General features: G+C 35.3%; 1 protein-coding gene across 1 annotated transcript in view; it reads left to right on the top strand.

Moving 5' to 3' along the window:
• Positions 1-742: 742 nt before the first annotated feature.
• LOC114093193 (OX-2 membrane glycoprotein) overlaps positions 743-24,479 on the top strand; it is a 24,354-nt gene continuing 617 nt past the window's right edge. Inside the window, exons 1-4 of the mRNA XM_027935909.2 lie at positions 743-806; positions 4,754-5,092; positions 5,777-6,076; positions 16,926-17,027. Of these exons, the coding sequence (XP_027791710.2) occupies positions 743-806; positions 4,754-5,092; positions 5,777-6,076; positions 16,926-17,027 (805 nt within the window). The remainder of the gene's footprint in view (positions 807-4,753; positions 5,093-5,776; positions 6,077-16,925; positions 17,028-24,479) is intronic.

Here is a 24,479-nt window from a genome sequence, read left to right as displayed (position 1 = left end):
CCCTCTTGTAGGTAGTCTGCAGTTCTTATGCCGGGAGTCAAAAGTCAAAAGGTGGACCTGGGTTGTGCTCTCTGGAGACTTCCCTGGAACCCCCAATAACTCTGGAGGGCTGGAGAAGCACACTGTTCTCTTCCCTGAGAGGACCCACTGTCTGCCTTGAGAACATCCCCCTTTCCCTTTTCCTTTCCATTCTAATAAACGCATGCCTGTTACTATGAGTGACATGTCTGAAATCTTTCTGGCATGACAGCAAGAACTGGGATAAGGGGGGCCTTCAGGTCTGCCTCAGCTTTTCAGCAGGGCTCTGCCCTGCAGCAGGAGGCACCCAAAGCAGTCTTGTTCCTTGATCTCACTCACTGTGGATAAATGAGCTCGATATTTGTCATGTGCATGGATAACAGGACATTAATATTAGGAAAGGCTTAATGACACTCTCAAAAGGAGTGCTAATTAAATTTTCTTGCAAATCAGTAGAAAAGGAGCCTGTGAATAAATCGTGTGACAGCTACAAACAGCAGACAGATATTTAGAAAAATGTTTTTATAGATCTAAGTACCTGAAAAGAACTGGTGGCTAGGCAGACCAGGAAGTTGAAAAACAACAGTTTACAGACTTAATGAGTAACAGGCCTGTGGCGGGAAAAGTTGGAGGTAGTGAATGGTGCACATTCACTATCGGTTCACAGTGCTGGAGGTAGGATAAGAAAATGCATCAATAGTGAAAGTTCTCATCAACAAATTCCATGGGTTTCCCACTCCATCTTGTCCCCCACCTCTTGATTCTTCCCATCTGTGCACAACAATCAGGTAACTCTACAGTTTTTCTTTCAAACATGTTTGGCTGGAATCAATAGTTTAAAAAATGCCTATTTACTTTTATACAGTGAGGTAAACAAGGTGGTATGTTTGCGTCTGTATCATGTGGCTATTTAATCATGTAGCTAGCAAGTTGTTTAAACTGAGTATGTTTGAAACAATGAGTTATTCAACAGAATGCAAGAAAGGTAAGAATGAAGAGTCTTTCTGCATCAGAGGAGTATCTGAGTAACTCAAACTGGGGGTTATAAACCAACCAGAAGCATATGAACTCTTGGCAAACTTGCTTTGCTTTGTAGGAGTCCTTGTGAATATATTGAAGCAGCATATCTGCCTTTTAGTTTTGAGTCTGACTTGTTCTGTGTCTCTTCTTGTTCATGAAGACCTTTTTGATACTATCAAGTCTGTAAATCTTTTCCTTTGTGGGTTTGTCTATCCTTACGAGCTTTAAGAATTAACAAGTATTCGGTCCTATTATTTTTAGTCATTTAAAATTATTTAATTAAAGATATTTAACCTGAATTCTTCTAAATCCATTTGGTTCATGATAAAAGCAATAACCAGTGTTCTTTAAGAATTCAGGAGATTTTTTTTTTTTTTAATCACAGTGATTTCAAGATCAAAGAAAAACAGTAACTTCTAGTTAAGGAGTTTTTTTTTTTTTTTTTTTTTTTCCCTGGGGGAGGTATCGTTTGAATTCAATTAGATATTTGAATTCCGTTGAATTCAAAGTTGAATGATGGATGACAGAAGCTGAGGCCAATGGGTGGTGACATAGAAGAAATCAGCATGTCCTGTTCTTTCTGTTCTATTCCCCTAATATACTTCAGCACCTAAAATGCACAGCTCATTGTGACCAAGATTTAGTATAGTGGTACAGAAGGTGCTTAGCAAGGAATGCTCCTTTGAACATCTCTGTTTATGTTTTTGGAAAATCTATACATGTACTTCTATTAGGCATGTAGTTAGAAGTAGATTGGCTGATTATAGGAGTGCTTGTATAGTCCTCATTTTAATTAGTGTATTCCTGATGACAAAGTTGAGCAACTTAAATACATTTATTGGCCATTTAAATACTCTATTTTGTGTGTGATGTGTGTATTCAAATATTTTGTTCAGTTTTCCATTGATTTGTTGATTTGTGGAAATATATATACATTAGGGTATAAATCTTTGTCATGTACGCATATGGAAAATATATTTTCTCACTCCATGGGTTGCCTCCTTACTTTTGAAGACGTATCTTTTGGTGAATTGAAGTTATTAAATCCTAAGATAAGCTAGCTTTTCATTTATTACTTCATATCACCAAGAAAGGAATAAGGCACTAAATAACAATGTATTCCCTATTTAAAAAATCAATGGCACCGGGTACAGTGGCACTGACCTGTAATCCCAAAGGCTTGGAAGGCTGAAGCAGGAGGATGGAAAGTTCAAAGTTAGCTTCAACAACTTTGCAAGGCCCTAAGCAACTTAGCAAGTCCCTGTCTCAAAATAATAGATTAAAAAAAAGGGCTGGGCATGTGGCTCAGTGGTGGGTCCAATCCTCATTATCAAAAAAAAAAAAAAAAAAAAAAAAAGAGAGAGAGAGAAATCATTGGCTACCACAGTCATATAGATGTTATACAATATTCTAAAAACTGTGTTTTATCTCTCACATTTAGATTTTCAGTGCATTTTAAATAGATTTTTTTTGTCTCTGGTCTTAGGTGGTGGCCAATCTATAATTTGTCCATACAGATGTCCCATGGACACAGCATTTATTGGGAAGATCATCTTTTTATGCAACATGACATTACTTTAGCTTTTCATCTAGATAGTAAGTCTTCAGTTTATTGTATTGGCTTTTTAGAATCAACTCCTTAATTCAAGAATTAAAAAAAAATTAAAAACTACTTGCATTTTGATTAAATTTCCACTGAGTTTCAAATTTAACTTGGGGAGGATTGACATTTAATTTTTTTTTCTATCTGAATATGGTATATTTCTAAATTTATATATATCTTCTTTGTTTCTAAGAAGTCTTTTGTAGATTTAAGTAGAGAGGTTTTATATATCTTCCATTTTGTTTATTTCTAGATTTTCTTTTCATTAGGAGGGTGAACTATTGTAAGTACTATTCCCAAGTGTATATTTTCTACTTGCTTAGTGTGCATATATAGAGATACAATGATTCTTTAAAATGGCTTATTTTTTTTAGAAAGTTTTAGGCTTATAGAAAAATTGAGAAGCTAGTAGACAGTTTCAGTAACTCCCATGACTAGATTTTCCTGTTATTAACATCACATATTAGTATGATAACATTTGTTAAAATTAATAAACCAAATCTGATACATTGTCCATAACTAACATCCATAGTAAATTTATGTTACTTTAGTTTGTATTCAATGTGTTTTCTGTGCCTGGATCCCATCCAAGGTATCACATTACACAACCCTGTCATATCTCCTTATGCCCCCATTAGCTATAGGAATTTCTCAGAGTTTCCTTGTTTTTGATGACCATGACTATTTTGAGGAGGGGATGTTTGGCAAAAGAAGCTGCTCACCTTAGGGCACAGCAGGAAATAAAAGAGAAAAAGGAGCTATAGGGATTTCAACATCCATTTCAAGGGCCTGGCCTAATGACCTAGTTTCTTGCACTATGTTCCACCTCCTAAAGATTGCATTACCTCCCAATAGCACTGCAGCACATTTAGGGATAAATGCCTGTTTATCAGCAACATCTAAGATCCAAACTGTAACACCACATATTAAAAGAATTGTGTAACATGCCAAGCATGGCGGCACACACCTAAAATCCCAGGGACTCAGGAAGTTGAGGCAGGACTATCACAAGTTCAAGGCCAGCCTCAGCAACTTAGTGGGGCCCTAAGCAGCTTTGTGAGACCTTGTCTCAAAATAAAAAATTAAAAGGGCCAGGAAAGTTGCTCAGTGGTTAAGCACCCTGATTTCAATCACTGTACCCAGGGTACAGTGATGTTATTGAACAGACATCTCATTAAATGAAATACACTCTAGCTCTGGGTTTTAAAAAACAAAACAAACAAACACCTCTCTATTCCCTGATTTCTAGTTTCTTACCTACAGAGAACTGACAACCCCAGATTACTCACCTCTGAGATATTCTCTCTTCCTGAAATTTTATTCCCTCTAGTTTTTCTTGGTTTTGCCGTTGTCTGATGCTCTTAAGTATATTGTTATGTAATTAATTCAACTTTCCTAGTTGTTCTCAGAGAGTGTTAATATCCCACAGAGTACTCCATCCTACCTAGCTATGACATTTTATGATTCTAGTTTTTATTTAGGTTTGCAGATTGTGACACTTAGAAAACACATTCAAACACACACACACACACACACACACACATACACACACATATCACTTAATATAAACATTTTCCAAAGTCTTTACAGAAGCAAAATAACATTTTACTTAACTTTCTATTAGAGAATACATAATCAGATGCCCTTTTCTACATATCAGGAAAATTATTAAATTTTTTTTGTTCAACCAACAGAGAAACTGTGGCCTCCTGCCAGTCTTCTATTGTAGCAGAAGATTGAGGAAATCAGTGCTTTTGAAGGTCTAAAGGTTTTATTTGCTCTATGAATTCTATGCCTATAACACCTCACCTTTAGTTTAGATCAGTTAGTAGCATTCTTACCTTGTGATCTACTTTAACTAAAAAGCATTTTTAAAAGCTAACAATACTCATGTTGCTTAATTTGTGTTTCAACTTTTGTACTCAATAAATATGAATTGATTAGGTAATATATGCTAGAAATAATTTTAGAACTAGATATTCAATATAGAAGAGTTTATTTTCTAGTGAGCAAGACAGATAAATAAATGATAATTAAAAGATAGAGAGGTAAGTGCTATGATATGCATTAGCATAAAAGCACATTTTTCTTAATTTTGAACTTTATTTTCAGATTCCTTACATAAAATAAAGCATAACAGTAATGAAACAGCTGTATTAGGAGCAAGTGTGACCATTTTCTGCAATTTGACAACTCCAGCAAATGTCGTGCAAATCACCTGGCAGAAGATCCAAGACTCTCTACCACAAAATATTGGCACTTACAGCAGTAAATACGGAGAAAAGATTCTTCCACCATACATAGACAGGCTGCACTGCAAGATCATTGAACCCAATTGCTCCTTCCTGACAATCAATGAAGTAACATTTGACGACGAAGCCTGCTACAAATGTGTCTTTAACGTGTTTCCTCATGGAAGTCATGGAGGAAAAGTCTGCCTGAACATCTTAAGTATTTAAATGTTTTCTGTGGGATCAGAGTACTGAGGCAGAAATCATGGGCTTGTGGTATTTTAAGGTTGGCATTCAGAGAATGTTAGAGGATGAAGGACTGATAGAGAGCATCCCAGCCAAGTCATTTACTATATGTAAGGGATTAAAAAAAAGGGTTGGGGGAAAGCCAGTAACGATCAAGTGACTGCCCATGTTCACACAGTGCAGGACCTTCTCCCCTGTCCTCTAACTTCTTTACCCTGCACTGGCTTTCATCTGTGAAGCATCCCTTCATTCCGCTGCAGAGTTGAGAAAAGTGAGGAAAAGAAAAAGACTTTAGGGAAAGAGAAAGAATGATGAGGATTAAGAGAATAAGGAGTTTCCAGTCTTCAAATAAACAAAATGCCTCATGGCTTGTGGCAGTGCGACACAGTCACCTTACTATATTGTGATAAATGTAACTTTTAGGCTGGATGAAAGTTGAGACACCAGTTGTTCCTCTCACCTTGGAGGGGCTGTGGGTATAGGAAATGATACTATGAGGTTGTTGTTTGTTTTTTTTTAAATGCAAGGAAAGGTATCTGAGAGGGCTCTTCTCAACATTTTGGGATCATATAAAAATTTGGGGAGGCCAAGTTTTAACAGCATAGGAATCTGGTATGGTATATTTTCATACTTAATTGTGTTTCTCTTTCTGCCTCAGCTGTAACTGAATTAACATCGGAACCCCGATTCAGTCCTGACTCTGAAGGTTTTCTTAGCTTTAATTATTCAGCCGTGGGAAAACCTGCACCTCGAATTTCTCTTTTCCCCTCACGGATCCTGAATTGTCCACCTGAGGAGTACCTTGCTGAGAACCCCAATGGTACCATAACAGTCACTAAAATGTACACCATCTCTATGGAAACTGTGAGGTCCCTAGGACTCCAACACCTGATTGTGCACATGGATCACCCTCTAAGGAATGAAGAGAAGATTGTTTCTCTGCCAGAAAAACAAGAATGTAAGTAGCAGTGAAGCCCAGAGAGGGGAAATATTTATCTTCCCTTAAAATTCACTTTCATAGGTGTTTGTTAAGTCATGTACTTTGAAAAAAAAAATCATACACATGCATAGTTAAAAGACTGAAATAATGAAGACAGCCTCATAAACCTGCTCACCTGCTCCCTGGGGCAGCTGTTTTTAAATGGAAGATTTTGAAATTGATCTTGATATGTCTTCTACCCAATTTCTACCTCAATCACTTTGGGCTTATTTACTCTACCTTCAACTTTTCCTCTGCCCTTTCCCTTCCTCTGCAACCTTTATGGTTAAGCCTATTTCTTGTTTCATACTCCACAAAAAGTCTCTCTTTGCTGTCCATTTCTTTCTGCCTTCTTTCCCTTCAAGCTCTGCCAACTGTATTTATAACCATATTTTTTTTTATTATGACTAGGTATAAACCATTTATCCTTTTACCGAAGTAAAATAACAAAGTATTGTTGATGGACTCCCAGACAGAAGGCTTTAAGGAGTAAAAAAAGTAATTATTTGTAATTAGTATGTTAAGGTTTTAATGAAATAAAAATTTATATACAACATCATTCTCAAACTAGAAGCCTTAAATAGGTTAGCCCCAAAGTGTTTCTTTTTAAACAGTTTAAATTATTTGTCAACATTTAAAGATCCATAAATTTCAGGTGAATATTATGGGTTTCATCTTTTCTCTAAAATGGAAAGTTCTGGCAAAGCTGGGCCCACATTTGTGCTCGGTGACGACTATCTCATCTTGGTTCCTTAGCTTGGGTGTGGGTGCTCACTCAGTTCTATAACCATAATTAAACAGGGTTAATAGGAATGGGATAATTTTTAAAGAGCTCAAGAAATAGTATGTGAATAATGTCTTTATATTTTACCCAATAATCTTTTAAAATTAGAATTTCTCCAAATATTTACTCTACATACTGATAATCTGAGGTTTTATTCTACCACTTTACCATTTATTTTCTGTTATCTCACCTTTAGTCTCTAAATATTTATGGTACATACTGACAATTTAAGGGTTTAATCTACCACACTCCTATCATTTTCTGTTAGCTCACCTGTTCCTGTCTCTCTTTTTTTACTATTTCCTTTCCCCCATATATTGGTTTACAGATTACATTATTTTAGTGATTGACTTGGAAATTATAACATACATCATGACTAATTAAGGTCTAAAAAATTTAATACTTTAGTAATCACTTCCCAACAGTGCAATGAGTTTATATTAACTCCCACTCCTTGTGCCAATATTTTTGGGCATTCTTTATGCTTATATATCATAGCATATTATCATTGCTATGACTGTTATTTGTTGTACTATTCATTTAGATTTACCCTCTCTGTTGCTATTCATTTCCTTGCCCATTTTTCATGCTTTTCTCTGAAATAATTTTTCCTCTACGTGGAGAATTTCTCTATTGCTTTCCTTTAGTAGAGGCTTACCTGGGACCAATTTTCTCAATATTTTTGATTAAAGAATATGTCTTTACTTTTGAAGAACATTTTCACAAAATTTGTGATTCCAATTTGACAGATTTTTTTGCATTAATTTGACAATGTCAAATATGTCATTTTATTGACTTTCTATTACCATGATTACTGTTGAAAAGACATTTCTTCGTCTTGTTGCTTAATCTTTAGAAAGAAAAGTATCTTCCCCATCCCCAGCTCTGGCTATGTGTAAGATTTTCTCCTGGTGTTTGTTGCTTACCAGTTTTATTATCATGTGCCCTAATGTAGTATTCTTATTCTGCTTGTGGTTGTCCAAAACCCTTGATTTCTTTTTTCTTTCTTTCTTTTTTTTTTTTTTTGTGGTGCTGGGTATTGAACCCAGGCAGGGCCTTGTGCATGCAAGGCAAGCACTCTACCAACTGAGCTATCTATATCTCCAGCCTTTTGATTTCTTAATATGGGAGAAAATATCCTTTTCTATAAATGTTCCACATTTTGTTTACCCATCCATCAGTTTATAAATATCTGAGTTATTTTCATTTTTTGTTATGGCAAATGATTTTGCTATGAATATTTGTGTAAAAGTTTTTGCATGTGCATGTTTCCAATTCTCTTGGGAATATACCCAAAAGTAAATTGGTGGTTCACATGGTAATATGATATTGACCTTTTTGAGGAACTACTAAACTGTTTTCCACAGTGGTTGAACCATTTTAAGTTCCTAATAGCAATACACGAATGTTTGAATTTCTTCACAATCTTTCTAATGCTTTTTATTCTCTCAATTTTAAAAGAAATTATAGCCATAGCAGTGGAGGTGAAGGGGTATGTTACTGAAGTACTTTATACTCTTTAACCTAAATTCCCAAATGCTCATATCCCCAGCCCTGGGAAAAACTAATTTGATTTATATATCTATACATCTGTACATTTTCATGTAAATGTAATCATATTTGTGGTCTTTTGTGATGTATGATTTTATCTTCTCTCAGAAAGCATTTACTTTTGCTTTCTGTAGGTGCTTATTAGGGATAGATTGCCTTAATACAATTAGGGATTAGATGACTTGAAATAGTCTATACTCTTCGCTCCTTGAAAAGTGGAGTCTCTTTCTGGTCCATTCTTTTTTGATTTTGTTGTTTTTGCTTTTTTGTTTGTTTGTTTTGGGTACTAGGGATTGAACTTGGGTTACTTAACCACTGAGCCACATCCTCAGTCCTTTTTTATTTTGAGATGAAGTCTTGCTAAATTGCTTTGGGTCTCACTAAGTTGCTGAGACTGGTTTTGAACTTGCCATCCTCCTTCCTCAGCCTCCCAAGCTGCTGGGATTAGAGGTGTGTGCCTGGCTCTGGTTCATCTTTTCTACTGGAGTTTAACTCTTTGGAATTTTAAGCCTCAAGTCCTACCAGGACCCTTTGCCTTGGTAGACTTTTAATTCCAGGCTTTATTGCTGACTTTTCTGCTCAACTTTTCAGTATCTCAGCTTTGGCTTTCACTTTAAAAATTTGTGCTTCTACTGAGTAAAAACATATCTTAAAATGAGACACTCCCTCTCTTGGCTTTCTCCTTTTACTAGGTCTATAAATTCTTAATGATCTGGTAACCCTTTGATGTTTCAGAACATTTTTAAAGTAATTTGTCCATATTTTCTTAATGTCTTCAGTGGGAGGGTTAGCCTCAAACTAATTAGGTCATTGCTAGAATTAAAACCTGCCTATATTACCCAATTTCATACTGATAAGCATCTTTTCTTCTGTTACAACTGCATTTCCATAGCTTTGTTGCCCATGGGGCCCTTGTCAAAATGTTCAGGAATTGCTGTGCTTTGAACCCCCTCTCCCAGAAGTATAAGACAGCATCATTTTCAACCCTTATCACATTGCCTTAGATATTCTCTACAGAAATGATGAAGAGATCCTGACTTACCTGCTAACCAGAATTTCCATACTCTTTTTTTTTTTTTGTGAAGGAAGGTAGAAATGATACTCCTAACATTTTGCTCTATTTTGGGAATCCCTTTATGTTTGGATAAGCACTACAGAACAAGATTTGGATACAAGTGTCACCCAAAAGCTCCTGTGTTAACTCAGGAATATTCAGAGATGGGGCATGATTGGAAAAGGTGGGTCACTGGGGGCATGTCCCCAGTGCCATAGTCATGCACATATTCATATTCTCCCTCTGTCCTTCCTGGCCATCATGAGGTGAGCAGTGCTACTTCACCACCCTCTCTTGTTATGATGTTCTGCCTCGTCTTGGGCCCAGAGCAGTGGACTTGACAGATCAGGGAATAAACCTTTGAAGCCATGAGCCAAAATAAGCTTTTCATCCTCCAGCTTGTTCTTGTTGGGTCACAGCAATGGAAGGCTGACTAACACACATATTCTATAGTTTATGTTAACCATCCTTCTGCCTGAATCGTCCATTGGTCCTGACGAGAAGTCACATGTCAATCTGCTAATTGCAATAGCATATACTACTCCATATTCTTTTCTTCTTTATTTTTGTTGTGGTTTGGAGATGAGATGTCCCCCAAAAGCTGATGTGTGAGACAATCCAAGAAAGCTTACAGAGAAAATGATTGGGTTGTGAGAGCCTTAACCTAATAAGTGTATTAATCCTCTGACAGGAATTAACTGGGCACTCACGGTAGGTAATTGGGGTGTGGCTGGAGAAGGGGGGTCCCTAGGGGTGTGGCTTTGGGGTTTATATTTATATCCTTCTTGAGCAGAGCTCTCTCCGCATTCCGGTCCCATGTTCTCAGATGCTTTCCTCCTCCACACCCTTCCACCATGATGTTCTACTTCACCTTGAGTCCCAGAGAATGGAGTTATCCATACACGGACTGTGACCTCTGAAACTGTGAGCCTCCAAATAAACTTTTCCTTCTTTAATTGTTCTTGTCAGATCTTTTGGTCACAGCAATGAAAAAACTGATTAAAACAATCCTAGTGCCATGTTTTGTTTTGTTTGTTTATTCATTTTATCCTTCCATGTGAATACATGTGCTGCATTCATTTAATCTAAAATATTTCAATTCTGAGCATTTTCTCATTTCTCTGATAATTTCCTGCCTGTTCATCTAACTGATTCTTTTTGTATAAACCTCTGAGTAAATAAGCATTGAAATATTTGGATTCGATTTTTTTTTTTCAAATTTTTGTATCTTTTTTTTCTCTTTTTCATGTTAGCTGGAAGGTTTTCTCAAAATTATCTTCAAACTGATTCATTGAATTTTTCCTTTTTTGGACAAATCAGGTTTTTAATTTAGAATTGCTTTGGGGATTTAAAATGAAAATTGTCTATTTTTTATAGACTTTAAGAAAGTAATATCAAATATATCTGGGAATAATAATTTGTAAAGATTATATTTAACTTCTGTTTCTTTAATTGTCTTCCCTTACCTCCACCCCTACCATTTTAACATTATGTTTCTTTTACTTAGCCGCCTCACTTGGATGAAGCTTTCTTTACTGGAGGTTTATAAAAGGCTACAGTTTTTGGTGGGGTGAACTTTTGTGTGTAGATAGGAGACCCTGAAAATCAGAGTGTAAAGGCCTTCATTCTGGAGCCCTGAACTAAATAGCCCTTAGTTATTTGAAGTGAGTTCAATAAGTCACACCTACTCCTCCATTTTTATTTTGGCTGGGTTGTAAGCATCTTGGCTGTCCAGCGTTGCATTTTGGAATATAAAGTAGGTGATTTTAACCATAAATTCTGTTACCCCCCCTGAGTCATCTTCTGCTTTTTCAAGGCTCTTTCTTCGTGTGTTGTCTGCTTTGTACCTCCCCAAGGCTGCAGCCTCTTTTATCTTGTACCTTCATAGCTCATTGCTTTGTCTTCTTTACATCTCCTATGTTTGATTCTTCATAATTTCTTATCACTGGAAGTTCCTCTGCAGTATTTTTGTTGTTTTGAATTTAAATCTTTTACTTTTATCACTATAATTTTAATTAAGTCTCAAGAAATATTTTTGCTTATCTGTCTCTCGAAGCTGAAATTAATTAGTTTCTTTTTCCTGGTAAATCTCCCCATCTTATCTCCCATCAATCTATTGGCTAGTTTGGTTAACTTATGGTTAAGTTTACTTCTTACTAAGGTACAAAGTCTGTAAGAAGTAATGTGAATTTATAAAAGCATTATTCTTGCTTACTTTTGTGACGTATGTACTATCTCATTGAATACATATATATATATATATATATATATTTTTTTTTTTTTTTTTTTTTTTTTGTGGGTTTTTTTTTGTTTGTTTGTTGTGTTTTGTTTTTTTCCTCTCAATACCAGGAACTGAACCCAGGGACACTTGACCACTGGGTCACATCCCCAGACCTATTTTTGTATTTTACTTAGAGACAGGGCCTCATTGAGTTGCTTAGTGCCTTGCTAAATTGCTGAGGTTGGCTTTGAATTCACAATCCTCCTACCTCAGCCTCCCAAACTGCTGGGATTACAGGTGTGCACCATCACACGTAGGCTTCCTGGGAATTGAACTCAGAGGCACTTGACCACTGAGCCACATCCCCAGCCCTATTTTGTATTTTATTTAGAGACAGGGTCTCACTGAGTTGCTTAGAGTCTTACTTTTGCTGAGGCTGGCTTTGAACTGGCGATCCTCCTTTCTCAGCTTCCGGAGCCACTGGGATTACTGGCGTGTGCCACCATGCCTAGCTCCCCTATGCTTCTTTGTTGTTGACTTTAGAGATTTATGTTCACATTTGGGTCTTCAGGTTCAGTCTCCTCTGACTATTTAGAATGGGTATGTAGTATCTCATTGAATAAGAACATCAGTAAAAACAGAAGCTCACACAAAACAATGGCTGAGCACTCAAAAGTAAATGGCCAAAGTTATTCAACTAAAACACAGGTGCTTTTCTAACAGTATTTAGGGAAGAAGAAACTAGTGACAAGGCTCTCTTTTCCTTCATTGGTAATAGAAAATTCAAACCAGCAAATTAAACAGGGGTGAAAGTTTACTATAGGATTAATATTTATATTTAGGAGAATTTTAAAAAGGACAAGACCAACAAATAAACAAATAAACCCCTACCCTGACAAGACTTAAGAATATAAAACTCACAATATTTCATGCATTTAACATAACTTCAAATTTCCTTAGGGGCCAACATAAAACACAAGTTCAATTTTCTATTTTATCTAAGAACAATCATTGTTAATCCTTAAGAATGGCCTTTTGTTAATTTTAAATTATATTAAAAGAAGTAGGAATTATATTCAAAGGCAACATAGAAAGAAGAGGTATCTATCATATGATTTGGGAACACTAGGGTCAAAAAAACCCTATTTTTAAAAGTGTTGATGCTCAAAACCTTGCAGTTTGTTTTTTGTTTTCCCAAGAGTTCATCTTCTGGAGTTGGAACTGAACTTGTTTCCCAATTTTGCCACTTAATCACCGTGTATTTAAGTGATTCTCTTAACTACAGACACTGCATTTCCCCATCTGTACCTAATTACTGTACCTACCAGTTAATGTAAATAATCCTTGTAAAAAGCTTCTTACAGTTTTTTATATGTTAATCTTAAATATTTGTTATTATTAGAAATTCATTTTCTGATGTTATTACAGACTCTAAATTTCATTTTGGTAATGTAGTCATCCAGTATACTCTATTTTGCTTAATCATTTATCTATGATGAATATTTAAGTGGTTATGTAATTTTTTTCTCCTTTTTGAGATCAATAGGATTATATTAAATATCACATGTCTTATTTTGAAGAATATGTACCAGTTTGAGTATATTTTACTATATTTTTTTATAAATTGGAATATGGCACATTCTTGTAAAGAATAAATTTGAATGTCAGTGAAGCAGTAAGAATCAAAAGAAGAGAAGGAAGAATAAGGGGAAGGGGGAAGGAGAGAAGAGGCATTGAGGAATGAAATTAACCAAATTATTTGTACATACAAACATATCACAATGAATTCAGCACATGTAATTATGATAAACCAATAAAATTAATAATAAAAAAAAGGAATATTGCAAATTAAAGGTCCCAGGATGCAGTACACTGTAGAGGAAAAAAAGTATGGTCATGAAGAACATGTTTCTGGTTTTTCTTTCAGGTGCTACTTGTTCTTCTACTTGCATATATATAGTTTCGATGATCTTCGTTTGTGTTTTTCTTAGCGCACTCCTCCTCATTCTCTATTTTGTTTGGAGAAAGAAAAAGTAAGTCACATTACTATATGTTTGTGATAAAGAAAGTTGTTAAAACAAGATTAGTTTTAAATATTTTTGCAATAATTCCAAGGGATCTGGCAAAATCCATCATGAAAAGAGGAATGAAAACTCTTCCATATGCTTGGTTCTTCCCATTATCAGGGGTGTGTCTTTGTCAAAATGATACTTTACTTAGGATTACCATAAAGGTGTAACCACTTATGCTTGTAGTAAATTGAGTTTAAGATTTTTTATTGAGATTTTTATAGGAGACTGCATATGGACCCTAGACAACTGGTGGGAGGGAGTCCACCGTGTAGTAGAAAAGACAGACTGGGAGCCCCAAATAAGTCTGACTAAGCCATAATGAGCTGAAAGTGATCTTATTTTTACAAGACTAATATAATAAAATATCCATTCGGTAATCCAACAAATACTTCCTGAGGCCTCTATATTGCTGTGCATTGTTCTCAGTATCAAAGACAGAATTGAAACAGGTGAGTTCTTTGCCTTAAGGAGTCTACATCCTAGTGAAAAGAAATAGACCATGGAATGACAAAAGGAAAGAGGAAATATCAGGCAATGATAAGTACTGGGTAAAAAATAAGACAGAATGATATGATTGAAAGACATGTGGCTAGTTTATGTTAGGAGGTCTCTGGGAATGGGGACGTTTCAACTGATACCTGAATAAGTATAACTAAGTATAACTGATACCTGAATAAGCATGAGTGGAATGCTTGGTGAAGAGCATTACAGACAAAAATGAAGAATATTTAATTCATATACCAATGTGGGAATAAGCTTGGTGTGTTACAAGAATAAAAAGAAAGTTGGGGCTGGGGTTGTAGCTCAGTGGTAACACGCTTGCCTAGCATGTGTGATGCACTGGGTTTGATTCTCAGCACCACATACAAATAAATAAAAAGTAAATAAAAATAAAGGTTCATCAACAACCAAAAAATATTAAAAAAAAAAGTCACTGTGATTGGAACAATGTTATGGAAATGGAAGTGGTGGCCAGAATAGGTTAGGCCCACAGGCTTGGGATTTTTATCATCTGCAGTTTCAATCCATGGAAACAAGAAGCACAAGAATTTGATTTACACTATCAAAAGCTGTGTCTTGCAAGAATGTGGACAAGGTTCCTTAGAAATCAAGAATGAAGGACAAAGAGAAGAGAAGTGAGACAGTCTGGAATACAGTGGTAGAAAAGGGAATGGAGGCATTAGTGATGTATTTGGAATCTGTACATTGGGAGAAGAGGATGTGGGCATCTCACTCAGGCCTAATGCAAATGCTCTACCACTGAGCTACATTCACTGCCCAGGGGTATGTTTAGGATGACAAGATTTACTGAAAGATCAGATGGGGAGAAAGAGCAAAAGGAAAGAAGTATGCTGATTACTAGACATAGAACAATGATGTTATTGGAGTACATTTTGAACATTAGATAAAGACAATTTATAAATCTGGGAAAGAACAGAGAAGAAGCTTTGGGTGAAGGATTAAGAATTCTATGTGGAACATGTTAATTAATTTTGAAATGCCTATTTTACATCCAAGGGAATATGTTAATTAAGTACCTACATATATGAAATCTGAAATTTAGGGAGTAAAGACCAGAGCTATAAGTCTCCAATGGGACAATCATAAATTACATTACTATAGAATAGAAACAATATGCAGGTCCTGTAATTGGAGTATTTTTATATTGAACTAAGCACTTGAAAATCTCTCAAGAGAATTTGAATCAGAGTCTTCCAATATTTTATTAATGTTTTCATATTTCATATTTTTACAATGTACTGCCATGAGGGGGAGTGTTTGAGCCATATTCATCTTATGGATGCATCAATGTTACTACATGTCTAGGCACCTGTGTGAACAATCATCGTTACAGTCGAGAGACACAGAACTTCATCTGACACACAGGTGATTGGCACTGCCTGATTTTGTTTTTTACTGTTATTGTGTATTCCTCAAATTTAATACCTAATTTTCCAAGTTAAATTATGCATTTGGTAGCAGCAATTATCATTTTAGAAATAAAGGGAGACAAAGATTGCTTTGTTTAAATATATAATCCAATTCTATGAAGTAGTGGATTCAAATGAGGCTAGTTAATATTAATACCTTTGCTTTATTTTTAATTTTTAAAACTTAAATTTTCTAACTGATACATAAAAAGACAAATATTGTGATGTATAGATATAGGTATATATTATATAATTACATAAACATATAATATTTAAATCAAGTTAAATGTATGTATCTCCTCAAACATCATATTTTGTAGTGAAAACACGTAAAATTATTTGTACTAGCCTTTAACAATATACAGAATTTTATCATTATTTATAGTTATCCTACTGTGGAATAGCACACTGGAAGTTATTCCTCCTATATAACTAGTTTTTCTAAATTCTCTTTCAGTGAATTCATCACTAATGTATAGGAACACATTTGATTTATGGGTGTTAATTTTATATCCGGCTACTTTGCTGAATTCATTTGTTAGTTCTAGAAGATTTCTGGTGGAATTTTTGGATCTTCTAAATATAGAACAATGTTGTCAGCAAATAGTGATAGTTTGAGTTCTTTTTCCCCCTATATATATTGTTTTAATTTCTTTCTTCTCTCTAATTGCTCTGGCTAGAGTTTCAAGGACAATGTTGAATAAAAGTGGTAAAAGAGGGCATCCTTATCTTGTTCCAGTTCTTAGAGGGAATGCTTTCAATCTTTCTCCATTTAGAATAATGTTGGCCTTGAGTTCAGCATATATATCTTTTACAATATTGAGGTATTTTCCTAATATTCCTAGTTTTTCTAGTGTTTTGATCTACATCTATTGAGATCATCATATGATTCTTGTCTTTAAGTCTATTAATGTGATGAATCATGTTTATTTATTTCCATATGTTGAACCAACCCTGCATCTCTGGGGTGAACCCCACTTGGTCATGGGGTACTATCTTTTTAATATGTTTTTGTATGAGATTTGCCAGAATTTTATTGAGAATTTTTGCATGTATGTTCATTAGGGATACTGATCTGAAGTTTTCTTTCCTTGGTGTGTCTTTGGTTTTGGTATCAGAATGAAACCAGCTTCATAGAGTGAGTTTGGAAAGCTTCCCTCCTTTTCTATTTCATGGTATAATTTGAGAGGTATTGGTGTTAATTCTTCTTTGAAGGTTTTGCAGAACTCAGCCGAGAGTCCGTCTGGTTCTGGGCTTTCTTAATTGTTAGGCTTTTGATGGCGTCTTCATTGCTTGAGTTTGATCTGTTCAAATCGTGTATGTCCTCCTGGTTCAATCTGAGTAGGTCATATGTCTCTAAAAATTTGTCATGTCTTTGAGAATTTTTATTTTATTGGAGTATAAATTTTCAAAATATTTTCTAAATATCTCTGTATTTCAGAAGTGTCAGTAATGATATTTCCTTTGTCATCACAAATTTTAGTAATTTGAGTTTTTTATCTCTTTCTTTTTGTTAGCATGACTAATGGCTTATAAATTTTATTTATTTTTACAAAGATCCAACTTTTCATTTGTCAATTTTTTGGATTTTTTTTGTTTGCTTCAATTTGTTTGATGTACATAGATGCTCCATTGTTTGGGGCATAAATATTTATGATTGTTATATCTGATCCATCTATAATTCCCTTAAGCAGTATAAAATCTCCTTCTTTGTCCCTTCTGATTAACTTTGGCTTGAAGTCCACTTTATCTGATATGAGGACAGAAGCCTCTGCTTGTTTATACAATCCATGTGAGCAATATATTTTTTCCATCATTTAACCTTTAGTCTGTGGTTGTCTTTGCCTATGAGGTAAGTCTTTTGGAAATAGCATATTGTTGGGTCTGTTTTTTAATTCTATCTGCTAGTCTGTGTCTTTTAGTGATGAGTTCAGGCTATTCATGTTCAAGGTTTTATTGAGATATGATTTGTGTTTGTGGTCATTTTTGGTTTATTTCTGGTTTTTTTTTATTTGAATTTGTTTCTCCTTTTATTGACTAGTCCTTTAGTGTATTTCCTCCTTTCACTGGTTTTCACTTTTTTTTTTTTTTCATTTCATCTTCATGGAATATTTTGTTGAGAATATTCTAAAGTGCAAACGTCCTGATTGTGAATTCTTTTAATTTTTGTTTATCATGGAAGGTTTTTATTTCATCTTCATATCTGAAGCTTAATTTCACTGGATATAGGATTCTTGGTTGGCATCCATTTTTCTTTCAGAGCTGATATATGTTATTCTAGGACCTACCATCTTTGAGAGTCTGGGCTCAAAAATCAGCTAAGATCCATATTGGTTTCCCCTGTATGTAATCTGATATTTTTCTTTCTGCAGCCTTTAAAATTCTCTTTATTCTATATGCTAGGCATTTTCATTATAATATGCCTTGATGTGGGTCTGTTGTAATTTTGCACACTTGGGTTCCTGCAAGCCTCTTGTATTTGATTTTCCACTTCATTCTTTAGATTTGGAAAAATTTCTGATATTATTTCATTAAAAAGATTGTGCATTCCTTTGGTTTGTATCTCTGTGCCCTCATCTATCCTGATAAATATTAAATTTTTTTTCATGTTATCCTGTAATTCTTGAAAGTTCTGTTCATGGTTTCTTAACATCTTCTCTCTGTGGTCAACTCTATTTTCAAGATTATATATTTTTATATTTTGTCTTCATTCTCTGAGGTTCTTTCTTCTAAGTGGTCTAGTCTGTTAGTAATGCTTTCTTTTTTTATTTACTTATTTTTTAATTTTTATTATTGGTTGTTCAAAACATTACATAGTTCTTGACATATCATATTTCACACATTTGATTCAAGTGGGTTATGAACTCCCATTTTTACCCCGTATACAGATTGCAGAATCACATCAGTTACACATCCACTGTTTTACATATTGCCATACTAGTGTATGTTGTATTCTTCTGCCTTTCCTATCCTCTACTATCCCCCCTCCCCTCCCCTCCCCTCCCATCTTCTCTCTCTACCCCATCTACTGTAATTCATTTCTCCCCCTTGTTTTTTCCCTTTCCCCTCACTTCCTCTTGTATGTAATTTTGTATAACAATGAGGGTCTCCTTCCATTTCCATGCAGTTACCCTTTTCTCTCCCTTTCCCTCCCACCTCTTGTCCCTGTTTAATGTTAATCTTCTTCTCATGCTCTTCCTCCCTACTCTGTTCTTAGTTGCTCTCCTTATATCAAAGAAGACATTTGGCATTTGTTTTTTAAGGATTGTCTAGCTTCACTTAGCATAATCTGCTCTAATGCCATCCATTTCCCTGCAAATGCCATGATTTTGTCATTTTTTAGTGCAGAGTAATACTCCATTGTGTATAAATGCCACATTTTTTTTTTTTATCCATTCATCTATTGAAGGGCATCTAGGTTGGTTCCACAGTCTAGCTATTGTGAATTGTGCTGCTATGAACATCCATGTAGCAGTATCCCTGTAGTATGCTCTTTTTAGGTCTTTAGGGAATAGACCGAGAAGGGGAATAGCTGGGTCAAATGGTGGTTCCATTCCCAGCTTTCCAAGAAATCTCCATACTGCTTTCCAAATTGGCCGCACCAATTTGCAGTCCCACCAGCAATGTACAAGTGTACCCTTTTCCACACATCCTCGCCAGCACTTGTTGTTGTTTGACTTCATAATGGCTGCCAATCTTACTGGAGTGAGATGGTATCTTAGGGTGGTTTTGATTTGCATTTCTCTGACTGCTAGAGATGGTGAGCATTTTTTCATGTACTTGTTGATTGATTGTATGTCCTCCTCTGAGAAGTGTCCGAGCTGAAACCAATGAAATTGAAACAAAAGAAACAATTGAAAAAACTGACAAAATTAAAAGTTGGTTATTTGAAAAAATAAATAAGATCAACAGACCCTTAGCCATGCTAACGAAGAAAAGAAGAGAGAGAACTCAAATTACTAGCATATGGGATGAAAAAGGCAATATCACAACAGACACTTCAGAAATACAGAAGACAATTAGAAATTATTTTGAATCCTTATACTCCAATAAAATAGAAGATAGAGAAGGCATCGATAAATTTCTTAAGTCATATGATCTGCCCAGATTGAGTCAGGAGGATATGGACAACCTAAACAGACCAATATCAATTGAGGAAATAGAAGAAGCCATCAAAGGACTACCAACTAAGAAAAGCCTAGGACTGGATGGGTATACAGTAGAGTTTTACAAAACCTTTAAAGAAGAACTAATACCAATACTTTTCAAGCTATTTCAGGAAATAGAAAAAGAGGGAGAACTTCCAAATTCATTCTACGAGTAATGCTTTCTATTGAATTTTTAATTTGGTTTACTGTTTCCTTTATTTCAAGGATTTCTACTTTTTTCAGAATTTGTACCTCTTTCTTGAAGTGATATTTTGCTACCTGTATTTGCTCTCTTACATCATCCTTTACTTTGCAGATAAGTTTAACTATGTACATTCTAAACTCCTTTTCTGACATTTCTTCCACTGTTATGTTGATAGATTCTGCTATTGGAGTATCTTGGTTTGCTTGCAACTGTTTGTTCCCTTGCTTTTTCATGTGGTTTCTGTGCCTAGCCATCTACCAGAATGGATCTGAGGCAGTAGAGTTTCTACCCTGTGGACTTAGAGTATCTTTGAAGGTTTACATACCTCACTGTTTAGGGGGAGACAAATAATAACAACCAATGTAAACAATTTACAGCATTAAATAAAATAGTTCCTACTATGACATCTACAATATTAATTATCACAATAAACAAAAATGGATATGATTAGTTATTGCCTATAAAAAGAACAGCAAGTTTGCAAAAGGGTTTACATTTTCAAATGGTGGACAGTAAGAGAACAGAAGTGATATAGGATGTGATTATTATGAGGGAGGAGGAAAGAAGACAGAAGTAAAAAATCAAAGAAGAGTGAAAGAACAATAGAGGTTGGCTGTGAGCAGAATAATAGAGATAATTCGGGAAAACAGGTAGAAAAAATATAGAAAGCAAAAATTCTAAAAAATAAAAATTAAAAGAATACAAAACAAAAATAAAATATATTAATCAAAATCCTAGTTCATGGAAAAAACTAATCCATTTAAAATAACTGACTTCAAAATAGAAGAAGAAGCAAAATAGAAACTATATAAATGGCCATGTACCATTAAGCTCACAATTAAACAGTGAAAAAAAATTTAAAAAAAAAGAAATAAAAATCTTGATGAAAATTTAAAGAATTCTTTCTTTGGAGTTCAAAATATTCTTAGTTTCTCAGCAGTTTTAGGTGGGGTCATCTGGAGTGTGATGCTCCACCCTCTGGATTGCTGGAGTGAGAGAGGTAATCCTGTAGGTGGAGTTCTTGGAAGCATGGTTTAGGCTCAGGCAGGCTCCAGGCTCTTTGCTGAATGCTAATTGGTCTGGAAATTTAGCACACCTCCAGTACCCAGTACTTGCTGGTCCATGCTGGAAGACTTTACCCCAGGAGTCTCCCCTGGGTTCCACTCATGTGGTGGGGGAGCCAATTCTTAGTTCCCTATGTCACCTGCAGACCCCAGGTTTCCTGGTCTTGGGTTCAGTCTCCAAACAATTTCTCCCGCTCCCCTACATAAATCGCTCTCCACATTTGATTTTTTTCTGGTCACTTATGCACACTCTGTGCCCTGCAGAGTGTGTTTACTGGTCCTGTATTTATGGCCAAACTCTGGTTTGCCTGGAATCGGCTTCCTGCATTGCCAACCCCTAGCCACAGCTGCAAAATGGTTCCTTCCTCTTCCTCATGCCACCTAGAGAGATGGTGGTTTCTTTCTCCAAACATGGATATCATGCAGTGAGTCCTTCAGGTTTGTTGGGCAATATCCTTGGTCTCTAAACACTCCGTACCCAAACACTCCTCGGTCCTCCCAAAAATGTGGGTTCCTTTAATTCCATTATTCCTCTACTATACCCACAGAGGGGCCTCTCTGGCTAGAGCCTCCAGCCCAGCTGTGGTGGTGGCTATCCCACTGGGGGGGCGGGGGGGTCCTTATTTTATTATATCCAACCTCCTGTGCCCTGGTCTGCTTTGAATGTCCAGTTTTAGTGTCCAGTAAAGTTCCCCACCTCCCATTTTTGAACATTTCCTACCTTATGGAGAAGCTGCCTATCTGCTTTCTTGGTTTCACACCATGGAACAGCCAGGCATGCAACCTCCTCTATTCCTCCATCTTGGACCTGAGCCCTCCACAATGTTTTCCGTAATGATTATTCTCATTTACATTGCTACTAACAGTGTCCATGTTGACCACTGTTATCTTTTATTTATTTTTGATACTAGCCATCCTTACCTGAGTGATAGCTCACTGTAGTCTTGATTTGCATTTCCCTGATGATTAGTGATGTTGAGCCTTTTATCATATACTGTTAGACATTTGTGTGTCTTCATTTAAAGAATGTCTGTTTAGGTCATTAATATTTATTGTTTATTTTTAATCAGGTTATTTTTTAATTTTTGCTATTAAGATTTTTTTGTTCTTTGTATATTCTGAGTATTAAATACTTGTCAGATGTTCTCCCATTATGTAACTTGTCTCTTAACTTTGTTAATTGTTTCCTTTGCTGACCAGTACTTTTTTAGTTTGATGTGATCACCCTATTTGTCTGTTTGTCTATTAGCTTTTCCCTGTTATTTTACAATCTTTTCCAAAAACTTATTGCTTATACCAATGTCCTGAGTGTTTTCTTCCAGTAGTTTTATAATTTCAGGTCTTAGATTTAAGTCATTCAATCATGTTGAGTTGTTCTTTTGTAACTAGTAAAAAGTAGAGATCTAGTTTTATTACACATATAGATATTCATTTTTTTCAGCATTATTTATTGAAACAACTATTTCATTTCTAGTATGTGTCCTTAGCATTTTTGTTGAAAATCAGTTGGCTTATAGACATGTGGGTTTACTTCTAGGTTCTATTCTGTTTCATTGATCTGTGTGTCTGTTTTATGAAAATATGCTCTTTTCATTACTACAGCTTCATAGTATGTTTTGAAATCAGGTAGTATAACGCCTACTTATTTATACTTTGTGCTCAAGATGGCTTTGGCTATTAGGAGGTTATTTTTGGTGGTATTATAAAAATTTTAGGATTTTTTTTTCTGTTTATGTGAAGAATGTCATTAGTATTTTGGTAGAAGTTGCCTTAAAAGGTGAATTGTATGGACATTTTTATAATATTGATTGTTCCAACCTATGAACATGGGATATGTTTGCACTATTTTTGTGATTCCTTTAATTTCTTCCATCAGTGTTTTATAATATTTATTAAAGGATTATTGAAATTTTAAGAAGTATTGATATCTTTTTAGTGTAATTTGCTCCACCCATATTCTGGTATCTATTTAGTCAAGTCTTTCTGAAAGTATTTTAGGAGAAAAATTAAATTTTCTCTCTGTAAGGTTTGTGTAATTCTTGCTGAGTTAATTCCTTTGTACTCTTCCTTTGCTCACCATAATAAATAATATCTTTTTAAAAAAAATGAAATCTGGGCTGAGGATGTGGCTCAAGCGGTAGCACGCTCGCCTGGCATGCGTGCGGCCCAGGTTCCATCCTCAGCACCACATACAAACAAAGATGTTGTGTCCGCCAGAAAAAAAAACTAAAAATAAATATTAAAATTTTCTCTCTCTCTAAAAAAAATGAAATCTGACTAGTTATTAGTGGGTTAAAAAATTTCTTGAGTTTGTGAGTTAACTCATATTCAGAAACCATTCTAACCTCTATCAACTCAAAGTTATTCTGTTGATTCTGATAAGTGTGGAGTAATTTCACACTCTGACAAATAATAGTGATATGCCCTGAGAGCTCACCATGTGCCAGGAATTGCTTTAACCCCACAAGATATTATGAGTCTGGTGGTATAACTCTTCCATTTTCCTCTGTCTAAAGCATTCAGAACTTGCCCACAGTCACATAGCTATTTCATAAATTCCTGGCTGTATGCTGTTTCTGGTTCTATCTATATGGGGTTTGAGTCATATAACCCTCTTTAAATTGTGGTTGTCACTTACCTAGCTCATAGGTCATTTGACTCATAAATATAATGATGAAGGTCTTGAGAAAAGAAATTTATGCTTCCAAGTAAAAATTTCCATGATACCACTTAATGAAGAATCTAAAATTGTCAAGTAGAATGGTGGTTGGTAGAAGCTGGTAGGAGGGGGAAACCGAGAGATATTAATCAAAGAATACAAAATTACAGCTTTATATTGTTGAATAAGTCCTAGAGATCTACCATCTAGCACAGTGCCTATAGGTCACAATATTGTATACTTAAAATTTTGATGAGGGTCAATTCTATCATGTGTTCTTATCTCAAGTAATAGTAATAATAAATAGAGTGTGAGTAAACTTTCAGAAGGGATGATTTCACAGGTGTATATTATCTTGAAGTTGCTTACAGCTGTGAATTGTACATAAGTAGTATATATAGATATGTTAATCATTCCTCAATAAAGTGGGGAAGGAAGAGAGGAGGAGCCTGAAAATTGTACATAAGCAGTATGTATAGATATGTTAATCATTCCTCAATAAAGTGGGGGAGGAAGAGAGGAGGAGCCATAAAAGCTCTGTCCCAGCACCTTATCAGAAGGTACTGGCAGTAAAACATAGAAGGCTTTTTAGGTGGGCTGGGGATGTAAATCCGTGATAGAGTGCTTGTCTAACACCACAGGTGAGACTCTTGGTTCAATCTCCAGTACTGGAGGTAGGAGTGGAGTGGGGGA

Source organism: Marmota flaviventris, chromosome 8 (genome assembly GCF_047511675.1).
Source record: "Marmota flaviventris isolate mMarFla1 chromosome 8, mMarFla1.hap1, whole genome shotgun sequence".
Taxonomy (NCBI): Eukaryota; Metazoa; Chordata; class Mammalia; order Rodentia; family Sciuridae; genus Marmota; species Marmota flaviventris.
This window is presented reverse-complemented; position numbering and strand designations above follow the sequence as displayed.